Source organism: Triplophysa dalaica, chromosome 9 (genome assembly GCF_015846415.1).
Source record: "Triplophysa dalaica isolate WHDGS20190420 chromosome 9, ASM1584641v1, whole genome shotgun sequence".
NCBI classification, from domain to species: Eukaryota; Metazoa; Chordata; class Actinopteri; order Cypriniformes; family Nemacheilidae; genus Triplophysa; species Triplophysa dalaica.
In genome coordinates, this window is record NC_079550.1 from 13,280,536 (window position 1) to 13,298,389 (window position 17,854).

Sequence of the window (17,854 nt, forward strand, 5' to 3'; positions counted from 1 at the left end):
GATCGGCCTGCAGTGTCAGCTTCAGTCCACACACCCACCCCTGTCTGTGTCTCCCCCTAACCGTGTTCACCACATGCTGCCACAGTGGTCTTCAATCCGCACTTACACACGCCCACACGACCCTTCAGGACATGTCAGAGCATGGACTCTTACGCCACACCCCGCCACAGCAGCTACCGTTGAAGGTTCGGAACTATCGCCTACTGCATCTCTAGCAGAGAAGCTCTTTTCACAAGAATCACGATCCACCAGATTTTCCAGACTACTAGCAGTAAACTGGAGTGGATGTGAAAAGTACTTGAGGAAATTAGGGTGTAAAAAATCAGGCTGTCTGACAAGGGTGTGTGTGAGACTATTGGTGGCTTCTGGCCACTTTTATGAAAGGCTGTAGTGCCATCTTGTGCTCGCTGGAGTAAATGGCCATGGGGAAGGAGAATTGTAGCAGGATGTTTGGCCACCTAGTGGTTGGCTGTGGAGGTACGGCTTTGAAAAGGCACTCTCCACTGCTTTCCAGGAAGCTGTGATTCTTGAATGAGACCATGACTCTGCATGTTGGTTTCCAGTTTCACAAAAGGAAAACTCGAAGAACAGAGAATATTTTTTATACCTCTTTGACAAATCAAATATTTGTTATGTTAATGTTAATAAGGATTAATCCACTTCCTGATTGATGTCTTTTAGGTTAAACATGTTTACATTACATACAGTATGATGGTTTCTGATACTGAACTGAAATGAAAAGTCTGTCATCATTTACTCACCTTTGAGTTGTTCCAAATCTGTTTAAATTGATTTTTTGGAACATTTTTATGTACCATTGTAATCGTTCCTACTATGGTAGTCAATGATGGCCAAGAGATGGAGGGTGAGAAAATAAGGACAGGATTTACATCTTTGGGCGAACTGTTCCTTTAAGAGGTAATGTTTTAGTTCACCTTAATTTAAATAATCTTCATTATTTCCTCACATTTACATCATCCAACCTGTACCTATGGAAATTTACCATGGTTTTATTATAGTAATGTGTTATTACTTTTTTTTATTAATTATTAATAAATATTTTTTATTTGAGTACCATAGTTTTACTACAAATACCACGATTAAACTGATCTTTTTTGGTGAGAAAATGGTTAATTTGTGATTGTATGGTAAAATTGCATAGTATAAGTACAAATAGAGCAAAAAAACACAGCTAAATCATGGTTAATTTTCATAGAGCATGTGAAAATAGATTTTTTGATTTTTCTAGTTGTCAGAAAAGAAGAATTTTAAAGCAGATCTTATCCATACAATGACAAGTCAATGACCACATATGTCAAGCTCCTACAAAATGAGAAAATAAGAAGCCTGAAAACCGTGCACATGCCATATAGACTACTCTTCATTTTTTTGTGAACTGTTCCTTTAAATTATTTTGTTAAGTTATGTTGCTTGACTGATTCACTCTTTAGGTGTATTAGGTGACTGCAGCCACAGCTTTTGGTCTGCACTTTTGCACTCTGTGTAGGAAGTGCCAAGGCCTTGCGTCACTTCCTCAGCCTCATCTCTCAACGCTTCTGTTTTTCTCTTCTATTTCCCCTCCGCCCAAAAAGCACTAACTCGACTCACTGATGCCCGCCAAAACACTCCAAATTCACACCCCGCTTCAAAGTTTGAGAGGTTCGGCACGGCCCTCCTTCAGACTATTTTATATAAACCAGCAGACTCACTCATACACGCACGTCCGTATTGGACCAACGTTTGCTCTGAGCAGCTGATCTGGAGAAGCAACTGCGGAGAAAGAGCGAGGAGCTGTCCATCTCCCGTCCTGCATTCTTGGGGGTGGGGTGAGAGCAGGACTTCTGGCCTGTGGTGGTACTTGATGCTTTATTTTTAGACACCTCACGACCCTCTACCACGACAGCTGTCCCCTTCCTCCTCCCTTTCACAGAGCAGCATCAGGAATAGCGACTGTCCCCGGACCTCAGAAAGTTGGCTGCCGGTTGGCGTGACGCGAGTTCTTTGGTTCTCAAGGCTGGTTTTCTGTCTCGAACTCTCATACACGTGTATTTGCACTTTGCTCAGACCTGCTCTAACCGTGGTAAGGGAGTAACTCTTAACATGATAAAGGTGCTGCGGGGATCTCAGGTAAGGTGGTTGGCGTTACTCCTGGTTTAATAGGGGATCTGTGTTTTTCGAGACAGACTTGTGGAGGAGTCTATAGGCTGGTGTACTGCTGGAGTCTGGACTCGGGCCTGCTCACTTACCTATTTTTAGGGTTGACTGTGATCGGGCACGCTGAGCTCAATGACCCAACTGGCAAGAGCTAATGCTGAATCCAGCAAATTTTGCCATTGCACGCAGACTAAAAGCACTGAGCAAATGCAATTGTAATTATACTGTACTGTAAATGTGTGATGGCTGTTTTTTTTGGACTGTGCTGTATAACATTTTGAGTCTAGAAGTGTCGTTCTGAAGTTGGCAGCTTTGTGGGCGAGTGCTAGAAATCATCATGCTCAATGGAGGCTTTTGTTTGAGTTGATTTGTTTTTTTGGTGGAAAAAGTGAATTGTGGTGTTTCTGATGTTATGTGATTTATGGTTTAATTTTAGTCCTGAGATGAAGGTTTCAAATGAGCCTTATCTTTGGACCATAGGGTTTATTTTCAAATGCTTTTGAACCGTTGTTGTATTCAGCTTCTGTCAAGAGTTTGATGGATGAAGTCAGTAGGTTATTTTGTGTATACAGTCATGTTGGATTGTACGCTTCAGAAGTCGTTTGAAGGTTCATTTATGTGGGTTAACACATAGCCTTTAGACTTTATTTCTCTTTTGCTGATGAAACAATTTTTTGAAGGAAAAGACATTTTTAAACTACTAGGCTGGGTTTGTTCTATTTCTAGATTTATTTCTCACGGGAATTGTCATTAAGTTCATTGGTTTTTAAGGAAATTGATTTAATTTACTGCTTGGATTAAATGAGTTTCTATAACCATGATATTCATTTCATCTCTTGTGCAACTGTATAATCATGTGTCCCTAAGAAACCCCAAGAACTAGCACTTTATAATTCGGCATGTGTTTTGGGTGATAAGCTCAATTTAATTTACGGTGTATGTTTAACACATCAAAAACGATTATAATGTTATCCATGTACTGCATACCATGCAGTTGTGTTGTGTTCATTTGTTTTGTTTAGGGATGTGCGATTCACTATAGCAGGCCATTATCAATGTGGTTTATGCTTTACAAATTACAATTATAGTTTTTTCAAGGAATTCAAATTTGTGTTTGGTGTTAAAGATATACAGTCGCCAAACAACGGAGACCATTACAAATTTTGATTTAATCAGCATTTCTAGATATATTGTGACCATTCCAGTTCAGTGTCTGTTGAATATCAACAAAACCGAACCCTTAGGAGTGACAAAGTCATCCAACTGCATCACGAGATTATCACATTAAAACATTTTTGTACAAATATTAATGTTGTATTGGTTAAAGGTGAATATTTTTCAGCAGTATTTAAGGTTTAATACAAAGCATTATGACCTGTTTTTTCAGTTTTCATTTTCTGCAAATAAGTGCAAATATAAACAATATCTGAAATTTGCAGGATGAAACAAAACTTATAATTTTAACTAAACACAGATTCAGCAAATAATGAATTAAAAATTATTTTGAAATGGTATCTTAACCTTTTCATCGGCTGTATGTAGCTTATCAAACACACAGTCACATTTTGGTTCTACGTCAAAATCTGTTGCTTGTTATTTGGGTGTTTTTGTGTTGTTCTGTTTCTGGTAATGTGTGCTATTTGTGCACCTGTTGTAAGAACAGTACAGTGTGTAAGTTTGTTGTGGGCTACTTCACCGTACCCATGAGGCAGCTCTTAAAAAAAGCCCTGTGCTTTTGGTATCACAGTTCTCAGTTCTCTGTTACCGGATAAGAACGTGACTTTTTATAGCTGCAGTGTGTCTGGAGGCCTGGTGACGGGTCTGGGGTGGCGTGAGGGGTTTAAGGGGAGGAATACTGAGGGATCCCATAGTAATCTTTGCAGCTGATGTTGTGCAGTATACTGCCAGGAAAACAAGATAAATCTGCTGTTTGTATAAACAAACAAAACAGGAGTGTAGTGTAGACATTCATTTAAGTGTTTTTATTGTAATTACTTGTGTATTTTCCATAGTGAGTTGTTCAAATTGGATTTTTAGGTTGGACGTTAAGGAACAGTTCACCCAAAAATAAAAATTCTGTCATAATTTACTTTTATTCTGTTCTGCGGAATAAATAAAGTCATACAGCTTTGAAATGATATGAGTGTGAGTAAATGATGACAGAATTTTCATTTTTGGGTGAACTTTCTCTTTAAGATATCTGTTGTCAGATTAAGTCAGACTGCAGCTGTGCCATCAGCCTTCTTTATGACTCCATAGGTCTGTCATTTTGTTTTATAATAAATGAAGTACATTCATATGCATCATTGAGCCTTTTTATTAATTTTTTGTCCAGGCAATTTCTGTGTAGTCATGGAAAGCCAAAGCCAATGTGTTGATTCCCTTCTTTCTGTCCAACAGCACCAGGAATCTCCTCTGTTCAGCATTGTGGGTCTTATTTACCTGACGTTTGTGACCCCATAACATAACTTTGGAGATCAGCATCCATTGTGCCAGCATCTTGTCTGCTGGTCCTTTCATCTGTCACTCATCCTTTCACCCCGCCCTTCCTCATCCACCCTCAAGCCCGGCCCCTTGACAGCAGCGTAGCCAGCATGGCATTCTCATCACGCTTTTCCTTCTGGGAGCACAAGGAAAGTGATGTTCCATTCTCCATTTTCATCTGTGTGCACCGTGTGACATCAGCTGAGTGTTGTGCATGCAATGCATCAATGCTCTCACTTTTATATCTATCTGTAGCAATGCACTGGGGTGCCGTGTGCACGGTTTATGAGCACACAGCTGCTGTCAGCCTCTATTTGGGCCATAGCTGTGTGTATATGTGTGTGTGTGTGTACTTTATATTTTATACTGTGGCAGATGGAAAACACAAATCACTTTTTGAAAATGACCAAAAGTGTCATGGCTGACTGTAATTGGTCAGCTCTCTGCCTCAGCTCATTTGATTACATTTTGAAAGGCTGCCCTTTGCATGACCACAGAAGTAAACTGATTCCACTTCTTAAATCTAGCTTTAAATATGGAAAGCACTACACATTGTTTGGGTTGCGTATTTAAATTCATTTGACTTGTCTTACCTGGTCTTTGAAATGTTAAAATAGCCTTTGAAGATGATGCATGCAATGTATGGAAAATAACCTTAGCATAGCCTCGCACTTGTATTATTTATTAAGCAAATGCTAATGACCTTTTACATGAACTCCTATAGATCAAAGAAGAGAACAAGCCCCTCAAGAGTTCAAAAGAGAATGTAAGTTCCCAACTATTCTGTAGCCCAACACACATTATATATTTATTTCAATCAAATTGGAAAGCACTCGGTGTGTGTTCAGTTGTTTTAAGAGTAGTAAAAATCCTTGTTTCTTAACACCGGATGCAGAATTGGAGTCGCAGGGTGGATGTTTCAATGTCTGCTACAACAATATCCCATATTCCCCTATAATAAAGAGTATTTAAGAATAGACTATTATTTTCCAACAGATTACTGTACAAAACCATGATTCTTTCAACCCAAATAGACCATTGACTCCTCATAGTGTCACACCTGTTACATAGTCATCTGAAGAGAGACGTTTGGTGGAATTGTTTTTGTTTTGTTGGTTGACATGCAGTTGTTGTGCCCCACACTCTTTTTTTGTGTAAGTGAATCTTTTTGTAGACGCCATAGTCGGAATATGAAAGTAACATTGGCTTAACATTTTTTTTAAAAGAAAGCTGAGACAACGGAATGCATTATTTTTGGTAACTAGCATCCTGTTTGTGTAGTCAAATTATATAGTTATGCTTTAATACAATTGATGAACTATATGGAAAGACAGATAGTCTGTGTGAGAGTTCGAAATACTCAGACTGAAAGTGCACTGCTCTGAGATGTGTCCGAATGTACGAATGCATGCTCCGAGAGGTGCCTCATGCATTAATGTTTAAAATATACAAGAAGTCAAATTAAACCTCTGTTAGTGTGGGTGTTTGTGTTATAGTTCACCTCTGTTATCGCAGCTCTCTTCAGAGCTGGATGTGCCAATAACATTGTTCTTACCTTTCACCTTGTTTGTGTCTGATGGGTAAATGGTGCTGTTTTGCTTTGTCATCTTGGGAGATATTTATAGCGTCAACTTCGCTATTAAAAAACAGGCATCTGAAGAAGTCTCATTTCCTAGAGGTTTCTAAGACAAGTTAACTTGGATCTGGGCACCAAGTTGACTCATAGCATAGCAGATCAGGCACAAATATGTAGAACAGGGGACTAACACAAATAAAACAGCATTGATGTTCTCTATGATTTCAAAACATGTTTCCTTGTGTTCTCAATGATTATATTTTCATACCCTTACTTACCGGGAGAGTAGTCTGACAGCGATGGCAGTCTTAGCAGCCGCTCCCAATCCGTGCCCAACCTGGAGCCTGGCATAGGCCTGCTGCGTGCCAAGAGCCCTCAGCTTGTCCGGGATGCACCTGCACAGGTCCAGAATCAGACTCAACTCCGTGAGCGGGTAAAGAGCCCTTCGCCCAACAGAAATAAAGTGGCTTTCAAAAAGATGTCTGAAGTGCCCAAGATGCCAGAACGGTTCAAAAGCCCTGAACCCCCTCGAGCTCCCTTGAGTCCTGAACCTGTTTTAAACGGGAAGAGTAAAATGAATGGTGCACTCAATGGCAATGCCAAGACTTTAATCAGTGCCAGCCAGCCTGATGTCACAGAGGATGGTGGGACCCAAAAGAAGGTAGTGCACAGAGTGATTAGGAAAGTAATCCCCTCTGAAGAAGAAACGGCAACAGTCCCCGCTGCCATGTCCCTGGAACATCCAAAACTTCTTACAGAACCCCCCAAACCTAAACCGGTCTCTGTTCCAAAAGCTGTGAAGATGCCAGTGTTCTCATTCAAACATGATACTATAAAAGAGGATAAAGATGATATATCCTCGGGTCTGACCAGCTTGATGGCTCGAGGCAGGACTAGAGAACCTCGTCCACGATTTCGCAAGGAGGAGCCTCCTGAAAAAGAGGATGTGAAACCTGTCTCAGAGAAAGCCAAAGAGAAGGAGAATACTGGACAAGCATGTGATAAAACTGCACTGAAAGTAGAGGTTAGCCAACCTCCAAAACAAGAGGAACAGCCCTCTACTACCTTAAATCCATCCAAATTTCCTCTTAGACCTCCAGCAGGGTTCGTCCCAGCACCCAAACCCAACCCAATCTCTCCTCCATTAGGATTTGTACCTGTGCTGAAAACCTCCAGGGTTGTTTCCCCCCCAAATCAACATGTTCCAAAACCTCCCATAGCTTCCACTCCAACTATTTCCCCACCTTCAGATCCTGTTCCATATCCCAAAACTGTTAACCCCAGTTCTACACCTGCCATCCCTAAAGCAGCTGCTACCTCAACTCCAGCTAGATCCAACACTCTGAGTCCTCCAGTCCCAAAGACGGACCCATTTGCCCCTCCAACAGGGTTCATACCCACCCCCAAACAGATGGTTGTAAAGAAACTGGAGGTATTGATCACATTGATTTCCCAACGGCATGGATTTGTGTGAGGAGTGCACTAATCTGTATCCCGTGTGTGCTACTAGTACTAATTGTGGCTTTGAAAATGAACACGTTTTTATGCTGTATTGCAGATTTTGTTAGCATGGTACTATACTAAAAACTTCTTTTTTAAATTGGCAATCTGACTGCGAGTTTCCTAAAGAACACTGAGCATGTTTACACCTTTTTTAACTGAATTATTTGTGTACATGACAATGGTGTTTTGGGGACCTAAAAATAAAAATGTGAAAAATGGCGATGAAATGCATGCATGAGTACAACCAAAACAACACTTATTGGACTTTATTTATGCTACTTAACATACCACATTATTATTTCTCAAGTAAAGTGTAGATTTACTGCACCATTACAACCAGGGGAGACACATTATTTACATACGCCATATTTTAAATGCACATATACACCGACAACAATATCCTTCTGGGTAAAGCTTGGGTATCTATATGTGAGTAGACACCTAGTGTTTCTTTAAAAAGTGACCAACTACTGGCATGCGTGGTACAGCGTTTTTGGTTTTCGCAGATTTGTGCGGCGGGTGCCTGAGGACAGGTACGTTTGCAAGATGTCTGCTAAAGATCTGGAGATCTCGTCTGCTGTGTTAAAACATCTGATAAACATCTTAAAGCACTTTTACATGCAGTACATTCTAATTCATAAACATCTTACAGACATCTTCTAGATGTCTATCTGACAGCAGACGTCTCCGAGATGTATTGCGAACAATCAGAAAAAATGTCTTGCAGATGTGAAAGCTGACATCTAATAAATGTCTGCCAGATGTATACTGTGCTTAGGGTAGCTTTATGTTGCTTTACCTGCGAGTCAGGGTCTCATTAATACAGAAAGTGGATAAAGCCACCTCAGAGACCCATAGAAGTTAGAACAAATGCTCACAGTCTGTAGACAAGAATCAACAACCTATACATGTGTGTGGAATGGCTTATAGACAGTGTTTTTGCAGATGCATCTTTGCTTTTCATTGAAAAAGCCCTTCAGAGAGTGAAGTGTAGTTGTTGTATGAATTACAGTGATTATCTTATATTTTACTTGGTAGCTGAATTTAGGAAGGTTGCTTTGTTGTATGCATGGTGTTTTAGCCTGAAAAGAAATACAGAGTAAACTGTGATTGCATGCTTTCCCACTTCAATCATTTCAGTGATTTAACCTTTATGAATGATACTATGTGTGTGGTGTGGATGCGATGAAGGTGAAGTCAGCCGTACAGACGACACCAGACCCACTGGGGAAATCTTCTCTTGTGATCCTTTCTAAACCCACTATCCCAACTTTGGCCAAAAAGGTGTTTTTGTTTGCGTGTGTTTTTGTGTGAGTGTAGTAAGTTCAACCCCTGCTGCAGTTAGATGACCTGTGTGCTCTGCAGGAAGGGAATGCAGCATGGCTAACGCACACACCACTGTCTTTGCTTACCTGTGCCCTTGTACAATTTATCCTTTGAATAAATTGGTTATTGCTATTGCAAAATTCATTCTCAATAACCCTAGATTATAGTTTGAGATAGACTCACCTTCTCTTGGTGGTCTGATCTATAGGAGAGTCCTCCACTGAGTCCCACTGAAGAAGCACAGAGACGCTTGGAGAGGATCTTCGCTTCATCTGTAATCCTTCTCCCTTCATCTTCTTCCTCTCTTTACTTTTCTACCTCGTTGTCTTTATCTGACTCTCTCTCTTATTCTGATGCTGAAATGTAAAATGCTTTCTGCGCTGATGTATGTTGACTGTTGTTGTTTGTCTTTTAATTCTATGTCTGCTTATGTCCTCTTTTTATCAACATTACATGCGCCGTTTGCTTAAACTTTAGGATCTAGCATTCTTATTAGTTCATGCTCATCCTCATGTGCATGCTTTTCCCTCATCTGTGGATACATGTCTCATCTTTATCTCTCTCTCTCATCCACTGCTGTTTCTGTGCTTGTTGGCCTGGCTGGTGTAGCTGGAACCTGTGGCTAGTACCTCTGCATCGTCTCAGGTACAGGGCCCCTCGGGGGACACGTCTTCCCCCACTGCACCCCTCAATGGTTTGGCCGGAGTGTGCTCTCGGGTGGCCTGCTGGATTGTAAGCGCTTAGTTCCTCTACCAAACTCATCCCCCCTTCCCCTTTAAATGTCACTTCATATGCTTTATGCTTCTATTAATTTCATGCATTTTTTTCTTCAATTTAAATGACAGGTTATTAGATTTTGTGTCAGTTCAATGTTATGAGGACTAACAGTTGATTCTTGATTATTTACTTTTCCTATCTAATCTGATGTAAGCATTATGTGCTTGATTTGCTTGCGAATCCATTATTTTTTGGTAAGGCAATGAACGTTGTTGCTATGGTCAGTGTGGGGTGACTACAGGTTAGCTGTAACAGCATGAATCCCCTGTTGTTGGAATTTGTGAACTTGCCCTCAGGGTATTTTGATGGCAGTGGATGCTTTTGATTGGTTAAGACTTTGATTTATGACTTTCACCTGTTGCCTCCTCATGACCACGGCTCTCAACATTTTTTTATTGCATTACTTCATATCACCAACATAGGCTGTTTCTGAAACCGAAGGCAGCTGTTTGGCTACCTCGCCTTATTATTCTACCTAAACAGGTGGTGTTTTTGTGTGATGCTACCTTCAAATGAATCTGGCACCAAAACATCAAATTGACTTGAAGAAATTTTACTAGGGCTGTAAAACGATTAGTCGGGTCTAATCGAATGCAAAATAAAAAAAATTGTTAGCATAATATATGTGTATGTGTACATGTATATAATTTTAAGGAAAACGTATTTATGTATGAAATATTTATACAAATTATGCATAAATACACATGTATATATTTCTTAAATATATACATGTACGTGTGTATTTATATATACAGTACATAATTATTAAACACGGTAAACACACATATATTATGTACACAAAAACTTTTATTTTGCATAAGATTAGTCGCGAAAAATAATTTTGCAGCTCAAAATTGCATCGCCATTTTGGTATTCGGACATAGCCATGGTGTCTTAGCTATCCTAGTCATCTTTTTGTGTTTGCCATTTTCTTAAATGAAAACAACAACGTTGACAACTACGTCATGCTTATTTTCCGTCAAAGCTTGACCATTGTGCCTTAAACTGATGTTATAATCAATAATCCTTTTTATTCACAGGATGTTTTATATAATCTGTGTGAAGCTGAGACTGGCAATTGAAATAAGAAGTGTGTTGATAAAAAAAGTATTATGGTGTGTAATGGTGTTCTTGCCCCCTCATGCTGACCGGCCGTCTCACAGGGGCAGGCGGAGGAAGATCCTGTGGCAATTCTAATGGCAGACCATGCTGCTGCCGCTCATCCTAAGGTCTGCTGTGTGTATATGTGTAGATCACCTGCATAGCCCCGCCCCTGAGCTGTCATGACAAACATGCCCTTGTGTTGTGGACTGCTGTGTTCTCACCCATCCCATTTCATAGTCAACTGCGAGATCCTATCCATAGAATCTGGGTTTATCTAACAATAATAAATATTTGGTTGGTATTATCTTGTCACGATGACAGTGTTGTGCTGTAGTGTTTCTTCCCATCCTCACCATGTGCCACTAAACTGGAGTGAACCAATTGACCCACAGTCATTATTACCCTAACTAACACTGTTAGAAGAGAAGCATGTGAACTGGAACACAACTTCATTCCATCCACGGTTCAATGATGGCACTAAATGTCCATCACAGCAGTGGAGTTTATGTTCAGACCAGTGTCATGGTCTGCCGGGAATGCGGTAGAGTCCCATATGCCCAGACAACCAGATCATTCGTGTGTAATCTAAACCTGTCCGTCATGTGAAGTTGACTATCTACTCCTGCAGACAAACTCTCCCTGTTTTGCATGGCAGCCTGCACTCTTATGAACATCACCTTTCCTGATCCGAGACCTCAGATATCAGAAGCGATCTGGCAGGTCTCAGATCAGGTTGATTCTATCAACAATCTATCAATTCATAGCAGTTCTTCTCAAATACACACATCTCCGATGCATGGAGTGGATTTGAAACATTATATAGATTGTTATGACTAAAGAACCTGTGTAAAGCTGTAAATATGAGACTTATCGGTGTGTTTGTCATCTGCAGGTGAAGACTGAAGAGCAGATAGCTGCAGAGCAAGCATGGTACGGCTCAGAGAAAGTGTGGCTGGTCCACAAGGATGGATTCTCTCTTGGTAAGTGCAGAACATTTTTATATTTGTTGGTCAAACTGATTGAAGTAAACATTAACCGCTGTTTTGTGTCCTCACAGCTACAGTTGTGAAGACGGAAGTTGGCAGTCTACCAGAGGGGAAAGTGAAGATCAAACTGGAGCATGATGGGACGGTACTGGACGTGGACGAGGATGATGTGGAGAAGGTCAGTTCTATAGGATCCGAGTTTTCTACTGAATAAAATGTTCACGGCGAGTGATAAGCCTTAGTTGTTTTTAAGCGTAACTGGCAAAGACGACACAATAGAATATTGTTGAGAGGAATTCCATTACGGTACACCGTCTTTTTTATCCATCACATTCAATTCAGAGTGTAACAGCTTAGGTAAAATACGATTTATTTTTCCCTGGCATTGTAGATTCAACAACAGTAGAACACGCTTGTTTTTTTTATGGAAGAGAAGAAATGTGCTGGGTTTATTTACATGGTTATATACATACAGGGCTTGCTAGTGTCTGCCCTCGAACCAAAGCTAAGCAGATGTTAGAAACAGGTTGGCAATATATGGTTAAGAGAGAAATAAGTGGGAATGGGTGCTCTATAAATATAGAACTTGCCTTGATACACATGGACAAACTTTTGGCATCAATGACTGAAAATGTCTTCATCAAATTCAGTTTTTCTAAATTAACTTTTTATAGGGATGTGTTTATTCTGTGATCCACTTGCTGGAGAAGCTGGAGAAACGGGTCAAAAGAACACAAAAGATGCTGAGAATTTGGAATGGTCTCTTAATTTTTTCGCAGCTGTATACTGGGAGACATTATCACCTGACTTCTTTCTTGGCACAGTAGTTTAATATCTACCCCTCCTTTTGAAGGGCAGGTTTGACATGATCATTTTCATAAAGTCAAGGTCGCCTCAAATGTAGTTTCTGAACCATCTGTTCGATTAGGGAATTGCTAGCTGGATCTAGTGTTGAAGGAAACAAGTTTAAGTATGAGATAATGTACAGGCAGCCATTTGTTATCGCAGAAATAAGCCTCAACAGAGTGATCAGGACCCGACGCGTAGCTCAGGGTATTATGTCACACTGAAGGGGCATAACAGCCGGCTGCTTTTACATTATCCCGCTTATTACATGGCTACTTGCCACATGAGGAAAAAAACTGGACGTGAAATGTGAATTTGAAATATTTTATTTGTTCATTTTGTTTACCAAATGCAGACCTTCCGCGAGGAAAAGCCGTGTTCTTTCGGTTTTAATGTAAGAATCAACGTTCAGATGTCGCGAACAGGCAATTAGTTTAATCATTTGTAAATTTAATGTCGTAAATGAGATTAAATGATATATTTATTTTTATTTCGTCGAAAAAACCCTGTCCAAATTATATTTGAGAGGTTTTTATCTGGGAACAACCAACCTGCAAATGTTGCGACCGGCCAATCAGAATCAAGCATTCCAACAAGCCGTGTAAACTTGCCATGAGGTCTTTAGGCTATTATGGCTCTAGCATATCGCTCCCTTTTTTATAGCCAACTCGCGTTACACCTGTTTACATGACATTTCTTCAACCATGACCAAAATGGCTTAAATTGAACCACTTAATATTAAAAACAATGTGACATCATTGTTTTAAAAGGTACAACGCTATCATTCGACAAATATGTGTTTTTGAGCTTTAATGACCCTCCAACCTGCATTTTCAACCCCACCTCCCAGGCAAACCCACCATCGTTTGACCGCTGCGAGGACTTGGCGACTCTGCTCTATCTGAATGAGTCCAGTGTCATGCACTCCCTGCGTCAGCGCTATGGAGGAAACCTCATCCATACATACGCAGGGCCCAACACGGTCATCATCAACCCCATCAGTGCCCCCTCAATGTACTCTGAGAAGGTAAGAGTCTGAGCTCACCACGTACCTAAGAGTTTATACTACTCTACCCGGAGATTCTTCATCTGAATGACAATTATCGTGCACACTCATTTCAGCTGAAGAGAAAGGTATTATGGGTACCATGTTTAAGACAAGCTGTCACTTCATCAGTTAAACGCTATAGGAAACAGGCAGCCGAAATCTGCTAATGAGCTGCATTGGATTTCATGCAAGATAAAACAGCGCATATAAAATGTAATTACAAACCGTAAGAGGATTTCTCCTGGCCCTTGGTCCTAATGAAGTGATTTTGCATTATGGATCAGTCTGATTATGAGCAGCAATGAGTGTTTTGTGCACTCAAACTATACAGTACATAAACATGTGATGGAATTTGTGCCAGAGCTGCAAAGTTTACGACAGCCTTCTTTTCAAATTAAGTGTTTTATTGACTTTTCCTTCATTGGGAAAATAATGTTTATGGGCTTACATTTCACTTTGAGGTTTTTTCATTATTGACTTTCCTGTTGTACGGAAAATAAAAGCTCTGTAATGCATTGAGATTATTAGATTGTATGCTTACCCTGCTTGTTTATGTTTCTCTGAATGGTTAATGCAATTTGGCAATCTCAAGAGAAAACTAACATGTCTTTAGGTATTACATCAATGCCACCAAACCATTTGAAATGCATATAAAGGTGCCATATTTATACAGAACACCCAATAAGGTTTGACAGCCATGTTGAAGATTTTCAGCCATTGTTTCTGTGTGGTTACAGGTGATGCACATGTTTAAAGGTTGCCGGAGAGAGGACACGGCCCCTCATATATATGCAGTGGCCCAGTCCGCCTACAGAAACCTTCTGACCACGCGACAGGACCAGTCCATCGTGCTGCTGGGGAAGAGCGGCAGCGGCAAAACAACAAACTGCCAACATCTAGTCCAGTACCTTGTGTCTATCGCGGGCAGCACGGGGAAGATCTTCACAGGTGCAACTTTTGGAAACACCTCAATCATGTTCTACTTTAACTGTCATGCACAGACTGTACTCATAGCTTATCAATGATTGTGCAAAAATATTTGCGTTTAAAAACTATATCTTTATTTAGATCTAGACCATGGTAATATGAGTCATAATATAATCATCTTTAGTTTTGACCTATTCAGTAATGCTAATGTCGTTAAATTATGCTAACAAACATATGATGCTGCCTCATTTTAGCTGTATTATCCCATAAAGTACTTGAAAGCCTGTGGTTATAGCTGAATGGAAAGGTGCCATGCGGTCAGTGAAAATGAGCTCATATAGTGTGGGATGGAGAGATAGATAGAGAGAGAGAGAGAGAGAGAGAGAGAGAGAGAGAGAGAGAGAGAGAGAGGGTTGAAAAGATGGTGATCGATGAGAGCCTCGCTAATGACGCCCACTAAAGCACCCTGATAATTAGCCGTCATCAAAAACTGCTCAGCCTCTGCCTAGCCCATAATGACCTAATGAAGACTACAGTGGTCATCAACTATACTATTAAAGAGGGGAGGATGTTATCTGCATACTGTGTGTTCACCTCTGAATGCTGGGTCTGGATTTCTAGAGCACTGAATATCGTTGCTGTCCTTCCAAACCCTTGGATGTCCAAATTCGCTGTTTTAGACGAAATCAAAAAAAGCCCCACTTCCTTTAAAATGATTAAATACTATGTTGTTAAAGTTGAAAAGCACTTTATTGTAATGTTTATTGGTTGAATATTTGCAAAACCCAGTGACAAACAGAAAGGGAGACAATACTAAAGATTTATGGCAACAAAAAAAATCACGAAATGTGAGGTTTCAAAAGGACAGCAGCAATATCGTAAATTAAATACTGTTGCTTTGTTTGTGTCGTTCAGCGGAGAAATGGCAGGCGGTGTACACAATCTTAGAGGCTTTTGGAAACAGTGCCACTTCCATGAACACCAACGCCAGCCGTTTCTCTCAGATCGTGTCGCTGGATTTTGACCAAACTGGTCAGGTGGCCTCAGCTTCCATTCAGGTTTGTGGATGTGCACGTTTCTGTCATAAGTGTTTGTTTTTTGTCAAGCTTTGATTGGAACTTGTGATATAAAGAAAATTGTATTGCTGGTTATTTATATTTTTGTATTCCACTACACATTGACATAATTTACGTCGATTAGCATTTACAGGTTTCTGTCAGGAAGAATGAATTGTATATATAGATGACTCATCTTGCACTCATCTTGTCTAATTTTTGTTGTAAAATTTGTAGACCATGCTGCTGGAGAAGCTAAGGGTGGTGAAAAGACCAGAGACTGAATCCACGTTTAATGTCTTTTACTACATGATGGCTGGAGCAGACAGCACTTTAAGGTGAACCTGTGTGTTTTTCCCTGTTTATTTTCCTATTTGATGTTTAAAATCTTTCCCATTCTCAGAAAGCTTGTAATCGAACTTGAACTCTTGTGTTTGACTTTATAAAATGACTTTATTTCAATTTTTCTGCAGAACCGAGTTGCATTTTAACCACTTTGCAGAGAACAGCGCTTTCGGTATTGTGTCTCCATCAAAGGTCAGTATCACCCAAAGGTCTTATGAGGTACACTATCACTCTTTATTGTATACTTGAGTACAGGCCTATTGAACATGTTGATACGTTCTCATGTTATGCGTGTTTGTGTCTGTGTAGTCTGAAGACAAGCAGAAGTCGTCGCAGCAGTTCACTAAACTGCAGGCAGCAATGAAGGTGCTGGGTATCTCTTCTGAGGAGCAGAAAGCTCTGTGGCTCATTCTTGGCGCCATATACCATCTTGGAGCTGCAGGGGCCACCAAGGGTAACCAAACTCTTTCATATTTAAATACAGTGTATAAACTTTAGCAGGACCAATCCCTCCATTTGTGTTTTTATGTTAAATGAGCTCACAGAAGCAGTCGACAGCTTTACACATCAGAGCTTTAAAAATAAAATAAAAAAGTTCTGTCAGATTTACGCAGTCGTGTGTTGTTTCAAACCTGTGTGCTGTTGTATTGTTTTGTGTCACACAAAGCAGCATTTAGAAGAATCTTCACGCTGCTCCTTTACTTAGCTCAACGAATAGCAGCATACATTTTGGGGCAGATGTTGTTTCAATGAACGGTTGTTGTATGCAAAAGCACTTTGTGCTTCAAAATTCTCCTTTGTGTCCTACGGAAAGAAATAACAGCATATGGGTTTGGAACCACACACTCCAAACTGTATCAACCCCATGTCTTGTCATTTTGTGTGCCTCTTTGTGTTAGTTTGTGATGCTGGATCTTGATATATTGTCACTGTAGTCCCCTGATTTTTTAGCAGCCTATATGCAGTCAGTGCATTTATACTCTGAAATATTCTTTTTCAAGTTCTAGTATTTAGCACAGTGCCTGTTTGATGCAGACAAATCCAGACAAGCTTCGTTTTGACAGGAAGTATCAATACTGATGCATACTGAAGACTTCAGACTTTTTGTAATATCTGACGCAAGATGCGATTACTAATAAAGCTTTTCATCTTAGCCATAGAATCTACAATCAATACGTCTTTTGATTAAGATACTTTTTAACATTTGTAAATGCATTAACTAGAATTGACTAACAATGAGCAGTATAGCTTTTCAGCATGTATTAATCCTTGTTTAATGTAAGTTAATGTAATTATTCATGTTATTTAATGGTGCAATTAATTAAAAATCAAAAAAACTTATAAGTAAATGCTAATGTAAGCTAAGATAAATAAATGTGGTAGAAGTATTGTTTATTGTTAGTTTATGTTAGCTAATGCATTAACTAATTGTTGTCCCCCATATCTTTATCTCAGATTTCACAGTTGTCATAGCATTTACAGCAGGGGGCACTATTGTTCCTTGTTTTTTGTATAGCGGTTGTCGAGTCTATTAAGATGGAAATGTCAATGGCAAATGCCAAGAGATACACAACAAAACATAACAATAAATACAAGAAAGCAATAACTACAAATACATAAATGAATACAATATTGAAATGAATTGACTGGTTGTCCATTGCATTAGTGTCATTTCTTAAAGTACAAACATTTAATACATGCCATTATGCTAGTCTGTTCTGTT

The 17,854-nt window shown here is 39.8% G+C and overlaps 1 protein-coding gene across 5 annotated transcripts in view; it reads left to right on the forward strand.

Moving 5' to 3' along the window:
• The window catches only part of myo18ab (myosin XVIIIA b), a 91,520-nt gene that overhangs the window by 25,280 nt on the left and 48,386 nt on the right, over positions 1 to 17,854 (forward strand). For 2 of the 5 annotated variants that reach the window (XM_056757701.1, XM_056757702.1), the window contains exons 1-15: positions 1,594 to 2,127; positions 4,555 to 4,785; positions 5,361 to 5,404; positions 6,504 to 7,646; positions 9,252 to 9,317; positions 9,653 to 9,775; positions 10,984 to 11,049; positions 11,817 to 11,904; positions 11,982 to 12,088; positions 13,607 to 13,783; positions 14,542 to 14,752; positions 15,647 to 15,789; positions 16,024 to 16,124; positions 16,260 to 16,323; positions 16,441 to 16,585. In XM_056757701.1, the coding sequence (XP_056613679.1) occupies positions 4,749 to 4,785; positions 5,361 to 5,404; positions 6,504 to 7,646; positions 9,252 to 9,317; positions 9,653 to 9,775; positions 10,984 to 11,049; positions 11,817 to 11,904; positions 11,982 to 12,088; positions 13,607 to 13,783; positions 14,542 to 14,752; positions 15,647 to 15,789; positions 16,024 to 16,124; positions 16,260 to 16,323; positions 16,441 to 16,585 (2,515 nt within the window). In that variant the 5' untranslated portion in view covers positions 1,594 to 2,127; positions 4,555 to 4,748. Of the gene's footprint in view, positions 1 to 1,593; positions 2,128 to 4,554; positions 4,786 to 5,360; positions 5,405 to 6,503; positions 7,647 to 9,251; positions 9,318 to 9,652; positions 9,776 to 10,983; positions 11,050 to 11,816; positions 11,905 to 11,981; positions 12,089 to 13,606; positions 13,784 to 14,541; positions 14,753 to 15,646; positions 15,790 to 16,023; positions 16,125 to 16,259; positions 16,324 to 16,440; positions 16,586 to 17,854 lie in introns of those variants that run through there. The other 3 variants (XM_056757703.1, XM_056757705.1, XM_056757704.1) reach the window with 2 other exon arrangements.